General features: G+C 40.7%; 1 protein-coding gene across 1 annotated transcript; it reads left to right on the top strand.

Moving 5' to 3' along the window:
• The first annotated feature begins 2027 nt into the window (after positions 1 to 2027).
• snx6 (sorting nexin 6) lies at positions 2028 to 19275 on the top strand. The gene is made up of 14 exons (XM_057859888.1): positions 2028 to 2111; positions 2267 to 2317; positions 6258 to 6362; positions 6431 to 6541; positions 6604 to 6725; positions 9595 to 9718; positions 10446 to 10541; positions 10610 to 10715; positions 10793 to 10868; positions 13133 to 13172; positions 13250 to 13336; positions 13410 to 13569; positions 16978 to 17063; positions 17139 to 19275. Exons 1-14 carry the CDS (start codon positions 2106 to 2108, stop codon positions 17190 to 17192), a joined length of 1224 nt encoding a protein of 407 aa, XP_057715871.1. The 5' UTR covers positions 2028 to 2105; the 3' UTR covers positions 17193 to 19275.
• The last annotated feature ends 465 nt before the right edge of the window (positions 19276 to 19740 follow it).

Here is a 19740-nt window from a genome sequence, read left to right as displayed (position 1 = left end):
ATAACACTTTATGGACTGGTATGATCACAGTACTGGTTCCTAGAAAAATCTGGGAAAGTAGTTGCATTATATACTCCATATAGTACTTACTTAGGGCAAACTCCTGAACAAACAATGAACAAAGTATGGAGTGATCGACTTATCATAAGTTTGAATGGAAACTACCAGGCTAGATCTTGCCTGTGTTGTCTTGCCCAAAAAAAGTTATGTGCTCGGACGCGCCGGCGCGTCCGCTCGACCTTATAAAGTTTTTAACTACCTAACAAATAGAGATAATACTTAACTAACTAAATTAATAAAATAAAGTTACTTAAGCACTAACATAATTACAACTAGAATAGCATCATAGAAACCGTCCAGCATTAGAGAAACCCCATCATGTTAGTTTGCATGCACAGCTAGCTAAATTGCTTAACGGCCTAATTATAACTACTGGCGGTGTTAAGAGTTAGCGAGCGCAATGAAAATAAACTACACCCACGCTTAATTCATATCTGAACCAGATAGACTGCAGTTCAACACTTCTTACCTGAAGTTCAGATTCCCCTGCCCTCGGACCGCCGGCGGCCGCGGGTCTCTCCTCCTGCCTCCCCTTCCCCTCATCCACCTGACGGCCACCCCCGCCATTGTAACCTGCGGTTGCTGCTGTCGCTGAAGAGGAAGCTCCGCCACCGGCAAACATCTGTGTTATTTTAACACATTTAGCGGCATCCGCATGAAGGGCTTGTCTCTTTCTATCTCTAATTTTTTCCGCGCCTCCTTTCCTTTTCTTGTAGTTATCCATTTTGTTTATCTCCTCTCTCTGTATGTCTGATTAATGTATATCTGATACCTCTGATCAAGAGGGAGGGGGCATCGGCCCTCGTTTGTAATTGGTCCAGCCCATAACCAATCTTGACTGATGGGCCGATCTACCAGTTTTGTGTACCAATGTGATTAATGCCCTTAGGAAAAAAAAAATAAAAAAATTCAGGACCGGCCCAAAATCGCCATCGGCCCACCGGGCAAATGCCCGGTATGCCCGATGGCCAGTCCAGCGGTGGCCGTGGCAGTCATCTTTTTTGTTGTTGTTGTTGATTGTTGCCATTTTACAAAATTGGAAGTCAAGGGTCACACGGAGTAATGTTGCTTGAAGGGCTGCTGCCTTTTAGTGGGTAAATGAGGATCAGCATTTAATGTGTAAGCTACTTCATATGCTGGTAGCAGTACTGCTGACCAATTTATTAAGTCTGTGTGCGGGCCAGACGTTATTGATCTTATGATAGAGGCTGGGGGCCGGATGAAATTTGACCAAGGGCTGCATTTGGCCCTCGGGCCACACTTTGGACATGTCTGCTCTAGACAATGAAGATTGACTAAACGATGATTAACACATTTGGGTCCTTGATCGTAGAGCTACAGAGCTTTCGCTCGCCAGATCAAAGCTACGAACCTGTCAATCATCGTTAACTTTACGTAGCAAACTCCAGCTGCCCACTGACCAAGAAAAGCAGCAGGAGGGAGAGTGAGAGGCTGTACGAGCATGAAGCAGAACAATATAAATGTATGTTTGTAATTAAAAAACAAATCCTTTTCACCCGATTGCGATCCTCTGAAAAATGGCGCAACCACGTGATCAGATCGGGACATCCCTAGTGTGTATAGTAATAGTATATAATAAAATACATTTCTGTTTATTTATCATGCAAATTAGTGACAAGAGGCATCCATGGTTTAAAAAAAAAAAAAAAAAAGCTTGCATTGATCTGGAATGTGACTATTTGGCAAAAAATAGGAATTAAAAATGTTTAAAATGTGCTTTTTTCATATCATTGATATATTGAAAGATGAGAATATTTACTATTAACCTTGTTCAGATTAGGCTGGCAGTGAGTGATCATGCTTTTGTTGCCACTGACGACTATAAACGTCCAATCCATTTGGCCTGGGAGGATTAAATGCAAATAAAGTGGACGGTCAAACTAAAATGCAGCTGACAGTCCTTTTCTGCCATTTTTATTTCCGTGACATATGTCCGAACACGTCAAATGTGACGTCATTCAGTTGGATGTTTTCAAACGAGGTTGTGACGTCACACGTCTTCCTGTCTCCACCCGTTGGCAGCCATGATGGTAGGTTAGCTTCGCATCTTTTCCCTTCCCTCTGCTCTTTTGCTTCTTTTATCGGCACTACGTCGGAACCGAACCGGCGGGAAACGCCCGCGGCTTTGACGGGCTTCCACTGGCCCGCTAAAAATGACGGCCTTATGCGCTTTGTATTTCCGTAGCAGGAAGGACTGGACGACGGACCAGACTTCCTCTCCGAAGAGGATCGAGGAGTGAGTTTTCTTCTTTTTTCCTCCTTGTTTACGCCGTATTTCGTCTACCTCGACCTAAACCGCTCGGTTCGGCCCGGGCTGCGCTACCGGAGCGGATAAAAGAGGCTTGTTGGCTCGCTTTAGCTCCGCCTGTTAGCATTAGCTTTCTGCTACCTGCAGCTTTGAGGAAACTGGTTTTGCCAGCAGGTCACGTGACGATCACGTGCACCTGTTTCGCTTTAAACATGAGGAAAAGCAAACAAGCGATTAAAGAATAGATTTTAAAAAATACAAAAGCCTGCAAATATAAATATTTTTAAATGTATATTTCTTCACAAATTGACATTTAAAATCCATCCCAACTTGGTTTGTTGTTTTTTAAAGGCAATATTAAGCTTTTTAAAATGTTGAATATAATTTTTAGATACAAAGGCGTAATACTTGCTGTTTTTATTGAATCAATACAGCCACCTTAAAAACAGACATCAAGGATGCTGACAAAGTACTGTTGTCACGATACTAACATTTTCAATATGATATCAATACTGGAGAAAAAAAAATCGTAATAATAATCCCCAAATTATTTTGTTAAATATTTCTCCATTGGTGGTCATTTATTTTGATGAAAACAAACAAACAAAAAAACTTCCTCAAATTGCACCACTGTTCATTCTCAATATTACATTGAGCCTAATGTGGCCGCTAAAAACTAAATCAAAACTGAGTAGTGAATACTCCAGGGGTTGCCAAACTATTCCAAAAAGGGCCACAGTGGGTGCGGGTTTTTGTTGCAACCCATCAAGTGGACACCTCTTCATTAATCTGGTGTTATACAGTGGTATGAAAAAGTATCTGAATTTTTTTTTTTATTCTCACATTTCTGCATAGAATCACCATCAAATGTGATCTGATCTTTGTCAAAATCACACAGATGAAAATACAGTGTCTTCTTTAACCAAAACAACCCTAACATTTATAGGTTTTCATATTAGACTCGAGCGTATGACGTGGCACTCGCGAGGTTTCCACCACTATCGCCATTGTGGAAGCGAGAAACATAAACAGTGAAGCATTTCAACACAGGTCGCTCTTTAAAAATGGTTGGAAATTATTGTGCGGTAAAGAATTGCAACAACCGATCCAATAGAAAGGAGAATGTACAGCTCGACGGAACACCATTGAGTTTCTTCCGGATCCCTACATGGAGAAAAGGCGAGGGAAAGGTCATATCTGAACTTACCAAACGTCGAAGAATGGCATGGGTGGCCTCGATCAGAAGGAAGGGCATAACGTTTGATTCTCCAGTTACACACTGAGTTTGCTCTATGCACTTCCACTCCGGTAAGTTAATTTCGTTTGTTTACGCAAATTTCAGTAACTTTACGCCCTAAGTCGGCCTGTTGTTAGCTAAAGCTACAGCTAAACAACTAGCATGCATACATGTGCATTGTCTTCATAAGACATAATTCCTGTCGTTGCTAAATGAAAAAGCTGTAATATTTTGACGTGAGAGAGTGGCAAAGAATTTGTACACAGGCTACATTTTCTGCAACAAAAAAATTGTACATCCGTGGTCAGAGACTAATGTAAACACACATTGCCTACCTTTGCTAGAAAGATGGTGTTGCCGTTTGCTATGGTCATAATGTGAAGATCCTGCACCCATCCGCAGCAAAACTGTTCGTAGCTTTGTAGCGATTTGTAGTTTCGGAATTGCTGATGAGTGTAGTAACATACACCAAACACTAAATACAGCATGATATCCATTTCGCGTAGTGGTGGAAGCTTGTCGACATCTTTATTCCATTTGTGTTCGGCTTGCTCGTGAGGGTCAACATTGTTCACATCCTTTAAATTGCTCACATATCTGTCCTTCGCCGTGGTAACAAGTTTGTATCGAACTGGCAAGTTTTCCCTACATTTTCCCATCTTTGGCACTCGTAGTTCAATTGTATTTGCCGTTAAGTTTAAATGTCCCGTGATGCAGACGTGCTTCCGCAATGGCTGCGTTGTCGCAAATCTCGCACGATCCCGTGCTGCTGTGACGTAAACGCTCGAGCCTAATTTTAATGAGGATAGCATGCAAATAATGACAAAAGGGGGAAAAATAAGTGAACCCTCTGCCTAAGGAGACTTAAAGAGCAATTTAAAACCAATTTTTACTAAACAATTTAAGTCAGGTGTGTGCCCAATCACTGATGAGTGGTTTAAAGCTGCCCTGCCCACTATAAAACACACACCGTGTAAGAATTGTCTTGATGCATTGTCTGATGTGCATCATGGCTCTGTCAAAAGAGCTGTCTGAAGACCTGCGATCAAGGATTGTTGATTTGTATAAGGATGGGAAAGGGTACAAAACCATCTCTAAAAGTCTGGATGTTCATCAATCGGCATTCAGAGAAGTTGGCTGCTAATGGAGCGAGTTTGGCACTGCTGCTTCTCTCCCAAGGAGTGGCCGTCCACCAAAGATGATGCCAAGAGTTCAGCGCAGAATTCTCAGGTAAAAAAGAACCCTAGAGTGTCTGCCAAAAACTTAGAGAAATCACTGGCACAGTCCCAAAATATCTGTGCACACATCAACTATATGTAAAACAATGGCCAAGAATGGTGTTCATGGGATGACTCCATGGAGGAAGCTGCTGCTGTCTAAAAAAAAGGACATTTTTGCTCGTTTAATGTTTGCAAAAAAGCACTTGGACACTCCATAGACGTTTTGGCTAAATATTTTGTGGACTGATGAAACCAAAGTTGAATTGTCTAGTTGTAAAACACACTGTCATGTGTGGAGGAAAAATGGAACCGCTCACCAACATCAACACCTCATCCCCACCATGAAGCCTGGTGGAGGGAGCATCATGATTTGGGGCTGTTTTGCTGCCTAGGGGCCTGGACAATTTGCAATCATTAATGGAAGAAGGAATTCAAATGTTTATCAGGATGTTTTGCAGGAAAACCTGAGGCTGGTGTCTGTCAAGACAGTTGAAGCTAAAAAGAGGATGGATGCTGCAACAAGACAATGATCCAAAACACAGAAGTAAATCAACTTCAGAATGGTTTCAGAAGAACAAAATACACGTTCTGGATTGGCCAAGTCAAAGTCCAGACTTGAACCCCATGGAGATGCTGTGGCATGACCTAAAGACAGCGATTCATGCCAGACATCCCAGAAATCTGACAGAACTACAGCAGTTTTGTCGAGAGGAATGGGCCAAGATTAGTCCTGATTGATGTGCCAGACTGATCTGCACCTGCAGGAAGCGTCTGGTTGAAGTTATTGCTGCCAAAGGGGGGGGGCGGCACAAGATATTAAATGTGATTGTTCACTTTGTCATTGTTTGCATACTATCCTCATTAAAATAGGAAAACTATAAATGTTTGGGTGGTTTTAGTTAAAGCACACACTTTTTTTTCCATCTGTGTGATTTTGACAAAGATCAGTTCACATTTGATGGTGATTTTATGCAGAAATGTGAGAAATTCCAAAAGGTTCAGATACTGTTTCATACCACTGTAAGTGCAATCAGTTGATTGCAGTCTTGTTTCCGCTGACCCCTCAGTGGTTAAACTGCCTCCACTGGATCAAATGTAACCAAAGATCAGGACCCACTGGGGCCCTTGAGGATTGGTTTGCCCACCGCTTGACTAGTCCAATCCATTTGAAGTAGGAGGATTAGCAGCAAATGAAGGAACTCTAAATCGATACTCAAAAATAACTACGCGGTTTACAATACTCCAAAATTAAAAAAAAAAAAAAAAAAAAGAAAGACATGTTAACACTTTCGCCATTATTTTTTTTTCCCCTAAAGAAAACAAAATGTCCTCGAATTGCCTCAAAATTGACAGGAAGTAACCAAATATGTTAAGAAAGTGACCTTTGAATGCCCCAAAAGAGTCCCAATGAGTTAACATCGATATTCTAGTGGAGAATTTTGATAGCATTATTCTGTGTTGGTTGGCGCAGCCCAGGGCGGTCAGTGTGGACCTCCAGACGGATGCAACGCTTCAGGTGGACATCTCAGACGCCCTCAGCGAGCGAGACAAGGTCAAGTTCACCGTGCACACCAAGGTGAGGCCCCCATCCCCTCCAGCTGCGCGATGTCAAGCCCCGTTCCGACCGCCGACGTGCATCCGCAGAGCACGCTTCCGAACTTCAAGCAGAACGAGTTCTCGGTGGTCCGTCAACATGAGGAGTTCATCTGGCTGCACGACTCGTTCGTGGAGAACGAAGACTACGCCGGATACATCGTGAGTAAGGCGTACACCACGCCCGTGTCATCTACTCACTTCCTATTCACGTGGCGGTTCAGATCCCGCCCGCGCCGCCCAGACCAGACTTTGACGCCTCCAGAGAGAAGCTGCAGAAGTTGGGTGAGGGCGAGGGCTCTATGACCAAGGAGGAGTTCACCAAGATGAAGCAGGAACTAGAAGCGTAAGTCAGATTTGCAATCGGTCACGTATTCTTCAGGTGGCACCCAATCATCCTTCTGTGAATTTCAACGAGTTTATCACTAGACTTCTAATCCATTTGAAGTGGGAGGCTGTCAGCCATTCAAAGTCGAATAGATTGGATGTCTATGACTGTCAATGGAAGCCAATCTATTGCTCTAGTTGAAGGGTGCACATTCCAGCTTCAGGTCCTCCTGCCAATGTTTAATAGGGTTTTGATGAGGTCTCAGTTCTACGATACTAAAAAATTCAACTTGATATCAATACTCTCAAAAAATACTCCATATGATTTTCAGTACTATATAAATTAAAATAATTCTTTCAGTTTTGCTCAATTGGTGGTCATTATTTTTGACAACAAAAAAAAGTCGTTTAGCGCCGTCAATGGCAGCCAGTGAGTTAACATAGGCATTATTCTCGTAGAACATTTTGTTCGAGTGGAAAATGTTTTCCTGTTGGTTCATTGATTAAACAGTGACATGTTTTTAAAACAATATATCAATTATTGGCAGGAGCACCTTAACGATACAAAGTATTGCATTATATCACCATATTGATTAGAGGCGTGCGAAATTTCAGATTCTTAGATTATTCGTGATTCGGCCGTGGAAGATTCGAGAACGATTCACAAACATCCAAATTCCGATTATTGAATTATACCAGGTAAAGCAGAACTAAAACACAGTCAGCGCGGTCTTCAGGACCCAATGAGGAATGCTCCGAGAGCAAATATCATGTTCATATTCAACTCATGCCGCTAGATAAAAAAACAAAAATACCTGACTGCGGCCGACAGCTGGTTCAAACAACACCCAGTTGCTAGTTGCTACAAACATACGGCCACATACGGCTATAGACCCTACTCACCAACGTCACAGAATGACGTATCGCTGTATCCTGCCGCCATATTGTCCGTCTCTGTTTAGCCCTATTGTCAATGGTTTCAATTAGTCGTTCAGTTTATAGAGCAATTCATGGAAGCCCCGGTGCTTTCAGATGCTGTAAACTCATTGGATGCGTTGCATAAAAGGCGTTATGTGGAAAAGCTTCAGTCTATCCATTAGCCAGATCCATATTTGATGCCTAAATCGATATTTTTCGACCCGCTGTCTTCGCCCTCTCTGCCTGACATCTGCTACCCTGATATCTACAACTATCTTGTCCACACAAAATCAGCCTATTCTCACGAAAGTTTGAAAAACTTTAAGGGCAGCACTCTAAGCGACATTACCCTGTGTGATTTCTAAAATGGCGACAATGAAAAAAAAAAAAAATTTGACTGCGATGGCCGACGCTTCAAGGATAGGTGGATATTGGACTATTTCTTCAATAAAACACGCAACAACTGTGTCTGCCTCATTTGCAAAGAGGCAGTCACTGTTTTCAAAGAGTTCGATGTGACGCAATATTACTAAACAAGACACGGTGACATGTACAACATTACAGGGAAGATACGCAGCGAGAAATTATAGCAACTTGAAGCTAGTTTATTTTTCACAACAGTAGTATTTCGCAAGAGTACGAGTGTCGAAAGAGAAAGCCACAAAGACGAGACTGTTGAAATTATGAATTTAAAAAAATAATAAAGCAAATGTGACACACAGAAGGGCTTGCTAAAATTTGTTTAAATATATTGGTAGCCCCCCGCATTTTTACCACACCAAATCTGGCCCCCTTTGCAAAAGGTTTGGACACACCTGTTTAACTGATGATCTGTAGACGAGGCCAGCTTCTTTCACTTAGTACCAGCTAAATACTATTCAAAATGTAATGATGGTGGAAGAAATAAGCATCTTGAATGTATGTTGTCGGCGATTAGCCTCGCAATGATCTTAATTGTGGTCAGCCCAAAACCCTCTAAATATATATTAAATGCATCTTACCAGATACAAAATGACTACTACATAATCCGTGGTAATCGTTTGGAGCCCAGTTTTCTCGTCGAATTGCAGCAGTCCATCTCGCTCTCCTCTCCGGGTCTCCCGGAATACGGTAGAACTTCAAGTCTCTCCGTCTATCTTCTCTGTTATTGCAACCAACCGCCACACACGCCTTTACCATTTTGATTATTAATGTTAACGAGCAGAAAAACACGCCATAATAGGAGGACTTTACGTAGCGGTAATGCATCAACGCGACGAGTAGACGGACAATATGGCGTGGAGGCGTGGTTGTGACGTCATGTGAGTAGGGTCTATAGTAGATATTACATACATGCAGAACTAGATGCTAAATCATAGACGACTGCGGGGTTAGAACATATAAAAAGAACTAGATGCGAAACGACAGGCTTGCCGTTTAGTAGTTGCCGCGTTGTAAACAGCCGCCAACTTAAAGCAGTAGACTTCTCTAGAAGGCTCTGTTGTAGCGAACCTAATTTTTATCTGAAATACTCGTAAATCAGCAAAATCTTGACTTGAATCCATCTTTAAATAATGAAACAGTTTTAAAACTTTGACATAAGTAGACGGAAGGGAAATTATGGAATAACGGGAGCAATTTTATCAACTTTAACGGTTGATTCACATCATTAAATTAATTGAATGTAGTTTAAAGCTGCTGATACTGAATGGGGACTTGAGTATTTTCTTTAATGTTTTTAACTGTTAACTTAATACTTACATATTAGTTTGGTTTAGCGTAATAGGATTTTTAAACTATTTTGGAACTAATGTACAAAACATTAATGGGGGGGTTTGGGTGACATCAATGATCGATTTATAATCGAATCGGAGCCTCTGAATCGTAATCGTAATCGAATCGTTAGGTACCCAAAGATTCCCACCTCTAATATTGATATATAGTCACAGCTCTATTCCCAGCACCTCCGTGACACTTCCTGTCCTCCACAGAGAGTACCTGGCCATCTTCAAGAAGACGGTCGCCATGCACGAGGTCTTCCTGTGTCGCGTGGCAGCGCATCCTGTTCTCAGGAAGGACCTCAACTTCCACGTCTTCCTGGAGTACAACCAGGACGTGAGTCGCCTTCCAACCGCTGATTGCCCTACCCAAGATGGCCGCCAGCAATCTCGTCCTTCTGCTTTGAATTGAAATGAGTTTTATCACAATGAGTTTATCACAAATAGACGTCCAATCTATTTGAAGTGGGAGGGACTGGCAATTTATGAACGTTCATTTGCTGCCATTCAACTTCAAATGGATTGAATGTTTAGCGCTATCAATGGAAGCCACTGAGTAGCAGATGCTTTGCCAATTTAAAAAAAAAAAAATTGTATAACAAATAAGCGACAGTGGTATGCAAAAGAGATTTTCCTTTGTAAATCGGTCATTGTTTGAAACAAAAATTTCAATTAAATATATCTTATAGCAGATGCACAGAGCAATATTTTAGACGTGAAATAAAGTTTATAGGATAAGCAGAAAGTAAATAATTACTTAAATCAAACTAGACCGGTGCATAAATTTTGGCACACCTACAGAAAAGCATGATCATTATTTAGTAGCGCCCCCTTTAGCAGAAATAACAGCCTCCAAACACTTCCTATAGCTTCCAATGAGGGTCTGGATTCGGTTTGGAGTTAGTTTTGACCATTCAGAAAACTGCACTAAACTGAAAATGTTCATTTAAGTGAGTATGCACCAATTTGGTATTAAAGAATTGTATACCACACAGAACCACTATCGGTATCAGCGGCCCAAAAATGGTATCGGTGCAACACTAATCTCTGTCTTTTGATCACAGCTGAGCGTGCGAGGGAAGAACAAGAAGGAGAAGTTGGAGGACTTCTTCAAGAATGTGGTCAAGTCAGCCGACGGAGTCCTGGTAGCGGGCGTCAAGGTAACTCAGTTAAACGCTTTCCGCAACGAATCTCACCCTTTGACACCCGGGTCCGTCTTTGTCCACAGGACGTTGACGACTTTTTCGAGCACGAAAAGACTTTTTTGTTAGAGTATCACAACAGAGTCAAAGACGCCTCGGCCAAGTCAGACAGGATGATCCGCTCGCACAAGAGTAAGATGGAATAAGGCCTCAGACACGCGGACAGGAAGTCCCGCCTCCATGTTTCTGATGAACTTGTTTCTCTTTAGACGCCGCCGACGACATCAACAGAATGGCGTCGACTCTGTACGTGTTAGGAACGCAGGATTCGACCGATCTGTGCAAGTAAGATGGCCGTCACCTTGTGATATTGTACGATATTATGATGATCTCACAATATGGTGATGCAATCTTTATCGATACACGGTTTAGGGAATTAATCTATGATATTCTTTGATATAACATAAACAGGAAAGAAATTGGTGAGAAATAAGCTAGTTCTGACTTAATTTGCATTCTTTGATATAACATAAACAGGAAAGAAATTGGTGAGAAATAAGCTAGTTCTGACTTAATTTGAATGTCAATGCATTAACTTTGATGGGAATGTCGCCCCTGCCAACGTGGCCGATTTGAGGACGTTTTGGTTGGGGCAATGAAAGCTCTTTTCATGCTTCTGGCATGAATTAGTTTAGTAGATGTCTATTTGAAGTGGGAGTCTGGCAGAAAATGAAACCTCTGAAGTTGGGCCCCATGAGACATAAATTTATATTAAAATTATGTCAATCGTTTGTGCTGTAAAAATGTTAGTTTGTGCTGCTATCGTTTTTGAGATATTGAGATATAGTGGTGCCTCGACTTACTATCGCTTCGACACACGATCTTTTCGACATCCGACGTAAAATTTGACTCGCCATTTGTTTCTACATCTGACGACATTCTCGAAATACAACGATTTATGACAGTGTCGCAGGTTTTTTTTTTCCCCGCAAGATGGGCGCACGGCGGATTTTCTGTGAGAGAAATCAACATTGGTTCCAAGAATGTTAGTGTAGGTGGTGAAAAAGGAAAAAGGTGGGGTTTAGCATTGAAATGAACGTGGAAATGATGGAAAAATATGAGCGTGACCGTCCGTGAACGGGCTTGACATTACTGGCCGTTCGCCAGCCTTTATAAGTTAAGGTGACGTTATTATTGTAGCATCGCCAATAAATTGCCAGCTTCGTCAGGTTTATTAATAATTTATTTAGGAACTTTCCAACACAACATGCCTACTGTCCGCTGCAGCAGAACATGAAAAGTGAAAATAAAAAGTCCTCTCACTCTCGCGTCAGCCAGCCGGTGCTTTCAGGTACACCACGCAAAACACAACCGCTACATTAGAACAGGATTTGTTACTTTATTACAGGTATTATTAATATTACTATTATGATATAATTATTACGATTTTTATTCATAATTTATATGTTTTGCTCTGTGTAATTGCTATTTGCAATAGTACCAGCAGTATTTATTAAAGATTTAGTGAAGGTTTTCGGGCTGTGGAACGAATTAATGGATTAATATCGTATTCTTATGGAAAAATCCTGGTCGGCAGAGGATCATTTTGACTTACAAACAACGTCCTGGAACGAATTAACTTCGTATGTAGAGGTACCACTGTATTAATTTCAAGTGATGTCACGTAGCCGCCCCATCTACGGCGGAACGGAACTGCAATGGTCCCATTCGTTTTTGCTCCTTTGTGCTGCTATCGTTTTATAGATATTGAGAGATTAATATCGATTGAAAACTTCAATCGCAGTGCCTCTGTCGCAGCTAACGGAGCGACCCAACTCTCTCAATAACAGAGGGGTGTCCCAACAACTAGAGCAAACGTAACACAAACGAATGGCACCCCTTCAGGTCCATTTTGCAGTAAACTGGGGGGCTGAGAGTCACGTCATCACCCAAAATTAATAGGTCAAGCTTACTACTTACTTACGAAATTAATAGGTCCTGGAAGTAGTTTTGTAAACTGAAAAGTAGAGACATGTTTTCCATGTAAAGGTCCTAATCCGTTCCAAGCCCCCAAAAATTCAGACACAAATGGTTTATAAAGCATAAAAATGCATCAAAACAAATACATATTACTTTTAGATTGTTGCACAATAACAACAAAATGAGAGTTGTGCATAATGTTAAAAGTAAAGAATAAAAGTCAATACACTCACGTAAAACTGTTGGAAGATGAGGGGCGAATGAAGAGGACTCTGTGAAACACACATGTACAGTGGAGGTCCCTCTGAGCCAATTGGATGCCAGGAAGATGCTTGGCAAAAGCCAATGGCAGAGCAGGTATGAGTATGTTACGTTCAGTAAACTCAGGGAGCTGCGAGTAGCAGCCTATACTATTATTTTTGCCTTTCGTATCCTGAAATTTCTTTTGCAACAAGAGACAATATTTTCCTGTTGAGCCATGTCCTAACCTAAAAATTCCTTATTTCGACACGTTCGTAAGTATAAGTACCACTTTATATGGATTCTTGGTGGGAGCCTATCAGGATCCAAAATAATGGCCATATATCACTATATCGATATATTGTCACACCCCTTTTGTATTTTTGCAGGTTCTTCCTCAAAGTGTCCGAGCTCTTTGAAAAAACGAGGGTAAGTCACATGACTCGCATCGTGTAGTTTGATAGCACGTTGTGCCGAATTATGATTATTTTTTTTCTCCACGACAGAAAATCGAAGCTCGCGTGGCCGCTGATGAGGACTTGAAGCTGGCCGACTTGCTAAAATATTACCTGAGGGAGTCACAGGCTGCCAAGGTCCCGTAGGGCTCGTCGGCGACGTACCGCGAGACTCGGTGGTGCCGTGACGTGAGCGTGTCGCCCCCTACAGGACCTCCTTTACCGTCGCAGTCGGGCGCTGCTGGACTACGAGAACGCCAACAAGGCTTTGGACAAGGCTCGCGCCAAGAACCGCGACGTCCTCCAGGCAGACACCTGCCAGCAACTTTGCTGCCGCAAGTTTGACAAGATCTCAGAGTCAGCAAAACAAGGTCAGGACTCCTCTCTAAACTTTTCTTCTGGTCATTGTTCCTCAATCCCTCAGTTCTTTAGCTACATGACTCAAGCTAATCTGTTCTCCTCGCAGTCCATACGTATTTCTCCCCATTTTGTTGCGTTCAAGCCCACTCGTCTCCTCTCCCCTTCATCTTCCTTCAATGTTTTCAACTCCATCGATACTACCGTAATTTTCGGACTATAAGTCGCGCCTGTATATAAGTCACACCAGCCATAAAATGCCAAACGAAGAGGAAAAAAAACATACAAGTCGCACCTGAGTATAAGTCGCATTTTTGGGGGAAATTTGCTTGATAAACTCCAACACATAGAACAGATATGTCATCTTGATGGCAATATAAAATAAAAATACAATAGAGAACAACATGCTGAATAAGTGTTCAGTACGATAATGTTACATGATGCATGAACAACAAAATGCGTACATGGCCGGTATTTTAACGTAACATACTGTAGCTATTATGAGTTATTCAGGTAACTATAGCATAAAGAACATGCTAACAAGTTTACAAAACCATCAGTGTCACTCCAAAACACCAAAATAACATGTGAAATGATATCATAATGTGTTAATAATTTCACACTTAAGTCGCTCCAGAGTATAAGTCGCACCCCCAGCCAAACTATGATTAAAAACTGCGACTTATAGTCCGAAAAATACGGTAAATTGAAAATATGTTTTTCTCCATTGTTGGTTATTATTACTGAAAAAAAATCAAACTGCCCTAAAATTAACAGGAAGTGCCCCGGGAATTGCCCGAAATCATCCGCCCGAAAGCTAGCTAAAATTAACAAACTGTGACCCCATTAAAAAATTGACACAAAATCAACAAGAAGTGACACTAGAATGCTCCAAATTAACAGGAAGGCAGCCAATGAATTAACAACTGAATCGATACTTTGTACTAGGCCTGAACGATATTGGAAAAAACTATTGTTGCAATTTTTTTTAGGTTTGCAATATATTGCGATATTATATTGCGATATTATATATATATTTTTAAAATCTTTTTTAAAGAAATTTTCACTAGATGACTTGAATAGCTGTTTGGAAATACTTTACTTGACACACTGTGACCACAGTGTATTCATATAATACCGTTTCATTTGTGAATGATGAAGATTGCTTTATGAAGGGATCCAGGAAGCCATGTCTGCACAAAATAGATCATTTATTGAACACAATATTTTACACTTCAACAGCAGCAAATACATTAAATGATAAATAAAAGAGCAGGTGCATTAGTCCCCTAAGTTTTTGACAAAATATAACAATAAATAAAAACTTCTGTAAAATAACAACAAAGTTGTAAACATATTTGAACAAAAATATTAAATATGACAAATAAAAGAGTTGTTCACAAACTATAACAATAAATAAAAACCTCAGTAAAACAACAAAGTTGTTAACATATTTGAACTTAAATATTAAATCTGACTAATAAAAGTGCAAGTGCATTAGTCCCCTGAGCTGTTTACACAAAATATTACAATATAAAACTGCAAAACGGCAACAAAGTTGTAAAAATATTTAAACAAAAATATTAAGTGTCAAAACTTTATGTGCAGCAGTACTATACAGTGCTGCTCAAAAGTTTGTGAACCCCCTCAACATTTTGGAATTTTCTATTATTTCAACCTGATTTCCTAATCAATCAATTCAGTAGTTTTTTTTGGTTTTTTTTAACAGTTGTGTTGTCGAGACTAAATTAAAAAGAGTTTTCATCAACTGATGTAGGTGCAAAATTGAACTGTTTGGTCACAACCAAAACCGCCATGTCTGGCGAAAAGTCAACACTGCATACCACCAAAAGAACCTTCTCCCAACAGTGAAGCATGGAGGTGGGAATGTCAAGATCTGGGCTTGCTTTTCATCCTCAGGACCTGGACAACTCCACATAGTCCAGGGAATCATGAATTCTGAGGAATATTGTCAAATCCTAGAACATAACCTGACGCCATCTGTTTTGAAGTTAAAGCTTGGCAGAAGGTGGATCATGCAACATGATAATGATCCAAAGCATTCCAGCAATACAACCAAGGAATGGCTGAAAAAGAAGAAGATTCGTGTTCTGGACTGGCCCAGTCAAAGTCCTGACCTAAATCCCATTGAAATGCTGTGGCGGGACCTGAAGCGAGCAGTTCATGCCAGACGCCCATCAAACCTCTCTCAACTGACTGCGTTCTGCAAGGAAGAATGGGCAAAAATCCCCCAAGTAGATGTGAGAGGCTGATTAGTCACTACAGAAACCGTTTGGTTGAGGTAATCTCTGCAAAAGGAGGCGCAATATCCTATTAACTGAAGGGGTTCACATACTTTTGCACACATGATATCTGAGTTTTTCTTAAATCAACCACTTTTGTTAAATAAAGAATGACAATATAACTATTTCTTTTGTTTCAGTCCATTATTTGGAATGTCAGTATTCTGGATTTGGGTATAACTTAACATTTAATAAGGTTATTTTAGTTTTTTTTTACAAAAAATCTGACCATCGCTGTGGGGTTCACAAACTTTTGAGCAGCACTGTATATAGTTATTTGAAAAATACGATTTACAATAAATTTAAATATAAAAGAAACAGAAACTCAATTGAACTTGTAAATAATTGACCTGAATAACTGCAAATAACTGATGAATAACAGAACCAAATTTCCTGCCTTCCTGATAGCGGTCACATGAATAAAAAGAAGAAAAGACATCCCTCCAGCTGTGTTATGTATTTGTCTGCATATCGTCCACCTTCCTTGCTCAGCAATTCTCAACTGGGTCTCATAGGTTTTTGGCCAAGACTACTAGTTTATCCACTATTGCAGGCTTGAGACAAGAACGTTGGGACGTAACAATGTTCCCACCTGTACTAAAAAGCCTCTGATGGGAAGGTCTTAGCAGGAATGCATAGATACCTGCGTTTTAAATGGTCCCACATGTTAGACAGATTACATCTTGTTGATGCAACCATGGCGAGGCACTGTCGACAGGGCTGTTTTTTGTCCCTTATAGTCTTTGTCTTGCCAAAATACTTCCAAAACTCCTTTTGGAGACTGTCTTGCCTCGTTTCCTTGCTTCAACGTGTTGCTTTCTTGCTTTCACTTTGAGAACGGCCCCTCCTCCCTCCGCTCTGCTGTTCGGCCCCTCCTCCCTCCACTCCGCTGCCGCGGGGGGAGGGGGAGGAGCCGATGACTTGCTGGAGGGAAAGAGAAGCTGTGCGCTCTCCTTCCCTCTCCTTCCTCAAAACAAACGTTTGTGGATTTGAAAAAATGAAATGAAAAAACTATCGCACGTCCTTGCGATGGGACTATTGCGCATGTGCACATCGCGATGGCGATGTTTAAACGATATATCGTTCAGGCCTACTTTGTACTCCTTGTTTTCTGCTCAGAACTCATCGACTTCAAGACGAGGCGAGTGGCAGCGTTTCGGAAAAACCTGGTGGAGCTAGCCGAACTGGAGCTCAAACACGCTAAGGTAGCTAGCGAGATTTTCGCCAGCTACCTTGCCGTGTTTCCTCATTGACCTTTTGTGTCCTCGTCGACCTTTCAGGGGAACCTGCAGTTGTTGCAGAGCTGTCTGGGTGTCCTGAGAGGAAACACTTAACCACGCTTCCCTTGTCAAAGCCACGCCCACTCTATACCATGTGGGAGGGGCTTGTGTGGTAGGGTTTGCCTGTCAGGTGGACTGCACAACAACAATAGGAAGGCTTATAAACAATTAAACGGGAAGTCTGTTCTTTTCATCACTAATTAGCGTTGCACCGATACTAGTATTAGTATCTACAGCACTAAAATGATGTCATCGGTATCGGAGAGGACAAATGAATAACGTGCCGATGCTGTGCATTATGTACTTATCGGGATTTTGTTTCCAACTGCTGGTCGCCCTGTCCAGTATGGCCGCCAGATGATACATGTCCAATTGTGTGTAGGCGTTTGTTCTCTGCCAACCCTCCCACTTCAAATGGATTGGACATCTAGCCCCGTCAATGGTACACAATGAGTAAATAGCAGATGCTTTGACATTGATAAAATTGATCTTTTAAAAATTGGTTTGTTTGATTTGTCAATTTTTAAATGTTGTTTAAGATGTCAAAACATAAATGTTGCCCCTACCAACATGGCCGCCACCCTGAGGCCATGTTAGTAGGGGTGATGAAAGCTCTTTTTGTGCTTGTGCTGTGAATTTAAACAAGTCTTAAAATCACACATAGACGTTCAATCCATTTGGAACAGGAGGGTTGCCAGCGAATGAACAAACGTTCATGCCTCTGTCAATGGCAGACAATGAGTTGATCAGTGTCTGACCAAGCCATGCTAGCAATGACTTCACAGTCAAGCGAGTATGCAGTAATTTCGTATTTAAAGAAAAAAAAAAGGTATATTTTAAAAAAATGTATTCGGTTGAGTACCAGTATCAACCGATACCACACAGCCGCGTGTTGAAAATAGTATCGGTGCAACACTACTAACCATACGCTGTCCTCTTTGTCAACACGCGCACAAATTGTTATCGGATCAGATCATGTCGGTCTCAATCTGGGTCATCTGTCGGTTTTGCTCCAGTATGGGCCGATCTAGATCAGTCCTAATCGGTCCGTGCCAGGTCCTAAATTAATCTAAGCCAGATCCTGGATCAATCTGATGCCTTCAGAGTCACTTTTCACCAGTCTGGTTCCGTCCAGTCTCGTTGAGGAGAGCCACTGTTGCACACTGTTTCCTGTTATCGTAAACTGGCTTTTACTTTGCCGCGTCCTAAGTATTAGAGCCACACAAAGAATGAAGAAAAAAATAGGCCTTATAGAATAGTAATATTAGTATTACGACTTTAATCTTGTAATAATACAAGAATCAACTCATGTTTTGTAATATTATGAGATCGTAATATTGCGGGAAAAGTCATGAGATTAAAGTGGTATTACGAAACTATACAACTTTTTTCATTTGTTGGAATATTACAAGAAAAAAGTCATTACGAGAAAAAATTGTAATGACGAGAAGTTGTAATACTATAATACGGGGGAAAAAATACTCTAATTTTACAAGATAAAAGTTGTGATGTTATGACAATACGTAGCATTACGGTTTTTTTCATATTACATTAAAGTACGTCACGTTACTTTTTTTCTTGTAACACTACAACTTTACTCTCGTAATATTACAACTAATCTATGTAAAATTTTAACTTTTTGTCATTTTAGTAACGTCATGACTTTTTTCTTGCAATATTAACGACGTAAGAGTATTCCTGTAATATTACGACTTTATTCTCGTAATATTCTACCTTGACTATTTTTGTTCTTTCTTTGTGTGGTGCAAATACTCAACCGCAAGTGTGGGTCCTGTTCTTACTCAAAGAAATGAAAGCCTTGATCAGGTTTGTATTCCGGTAAAATACAGTACAGTAGTCGACTGATGTCTGCTTCCGGTCGTCTCGCTAATTTTCCTCTCTTAATCGTAGCTCCTTTCAGGTTTTTGTTTGTGGGAGGAGCTTAAGTGTGTTTGCCTTAATGTCACTTTTGTTTATTTTGGTTCTCTTTTTATTTGCATATTACTGTAAAACGAATGTTTTTCACTCAACGTGACCAAAGCTTCAGTATCATCTAAGATGGCGATAGAGTACAGAAAAAAAAATAAAGGCGCCAGTTCAATCAACGAGCTGTTTTTTTGTTTCACAATAAAACTTTTGAAAATCTATTTCTTGATTTTTCTTTTTTTATGTGTTCTATGTTTTTTTAAATGATTTTTATATTCCAACACCACTACAAAAGAGGTAAGAAAGGGGTATTGGTACTGAAACGTTGTATCCAGGTAGAATATTTGATTGCAATAGTATCAATGCTCGGTTATTTGTTTTTGCTTACCATGAAGTTGTCATGAGGTAAAATCAATAGGAAGTGCCCATAATGCTCTAAAAATGTACAGCAAGTGACCAGTAAGTACCCCAAAAGAACATGAAGTGACCCGGGAATTCCCCTCAAATCAATAGGAAATAAGCTGTCAAAAGTACTGATACTGAAATGTATCTGGATACAATACTTGATTGCAAAAGAAATTTGTCAGATTTTGCACTACTCTTGATAGTAATGGAGGATATTTTGGCGTTTTCATTGGTACTTGCCTAACATTGTCTTCATTCGCTGCCAACCCTC

Source organism: Corythoichthys intestinalis, chromosome 15 (genome assembly GCF_030265065.1).
Source record: "Corythoichthys intestinalis isolate RoL2023-P3 chromosome 15, ASM3026506v1, whole genome shotgun sequence".
Classification (NCBI taxonomy): Eukaryota; Metazoa; Chordata; class Actinopteri; order Syngnathiformes; family Syngnathidae; genus Corythoichthys; species Corythoichthys intestinalis.
The sequence above is the reverse complement of the archived record's forward strand: the minus strand, read 5'-3'. Positions and strand labels throughout refer to the sequence as shown.

Coding starts and splice junctions, on each gene's coding strand:
- snx6 (XM_057859888.1), top strand. Junction 10,869..13,132: donor GATTCGACCGATCTGTGCAA/GTAAGATGGCCG, acceptor GTATTTTTGCAG/GTTCTTCCTCAAAGTGTCCG. Junction 13,173..13,249: donor AGCTCTTTGAAAAAACGAGG/GTAAGTCACATG, acceptor TCTCCACGACAG/AAAATCGAAGCTCGCGTGGC.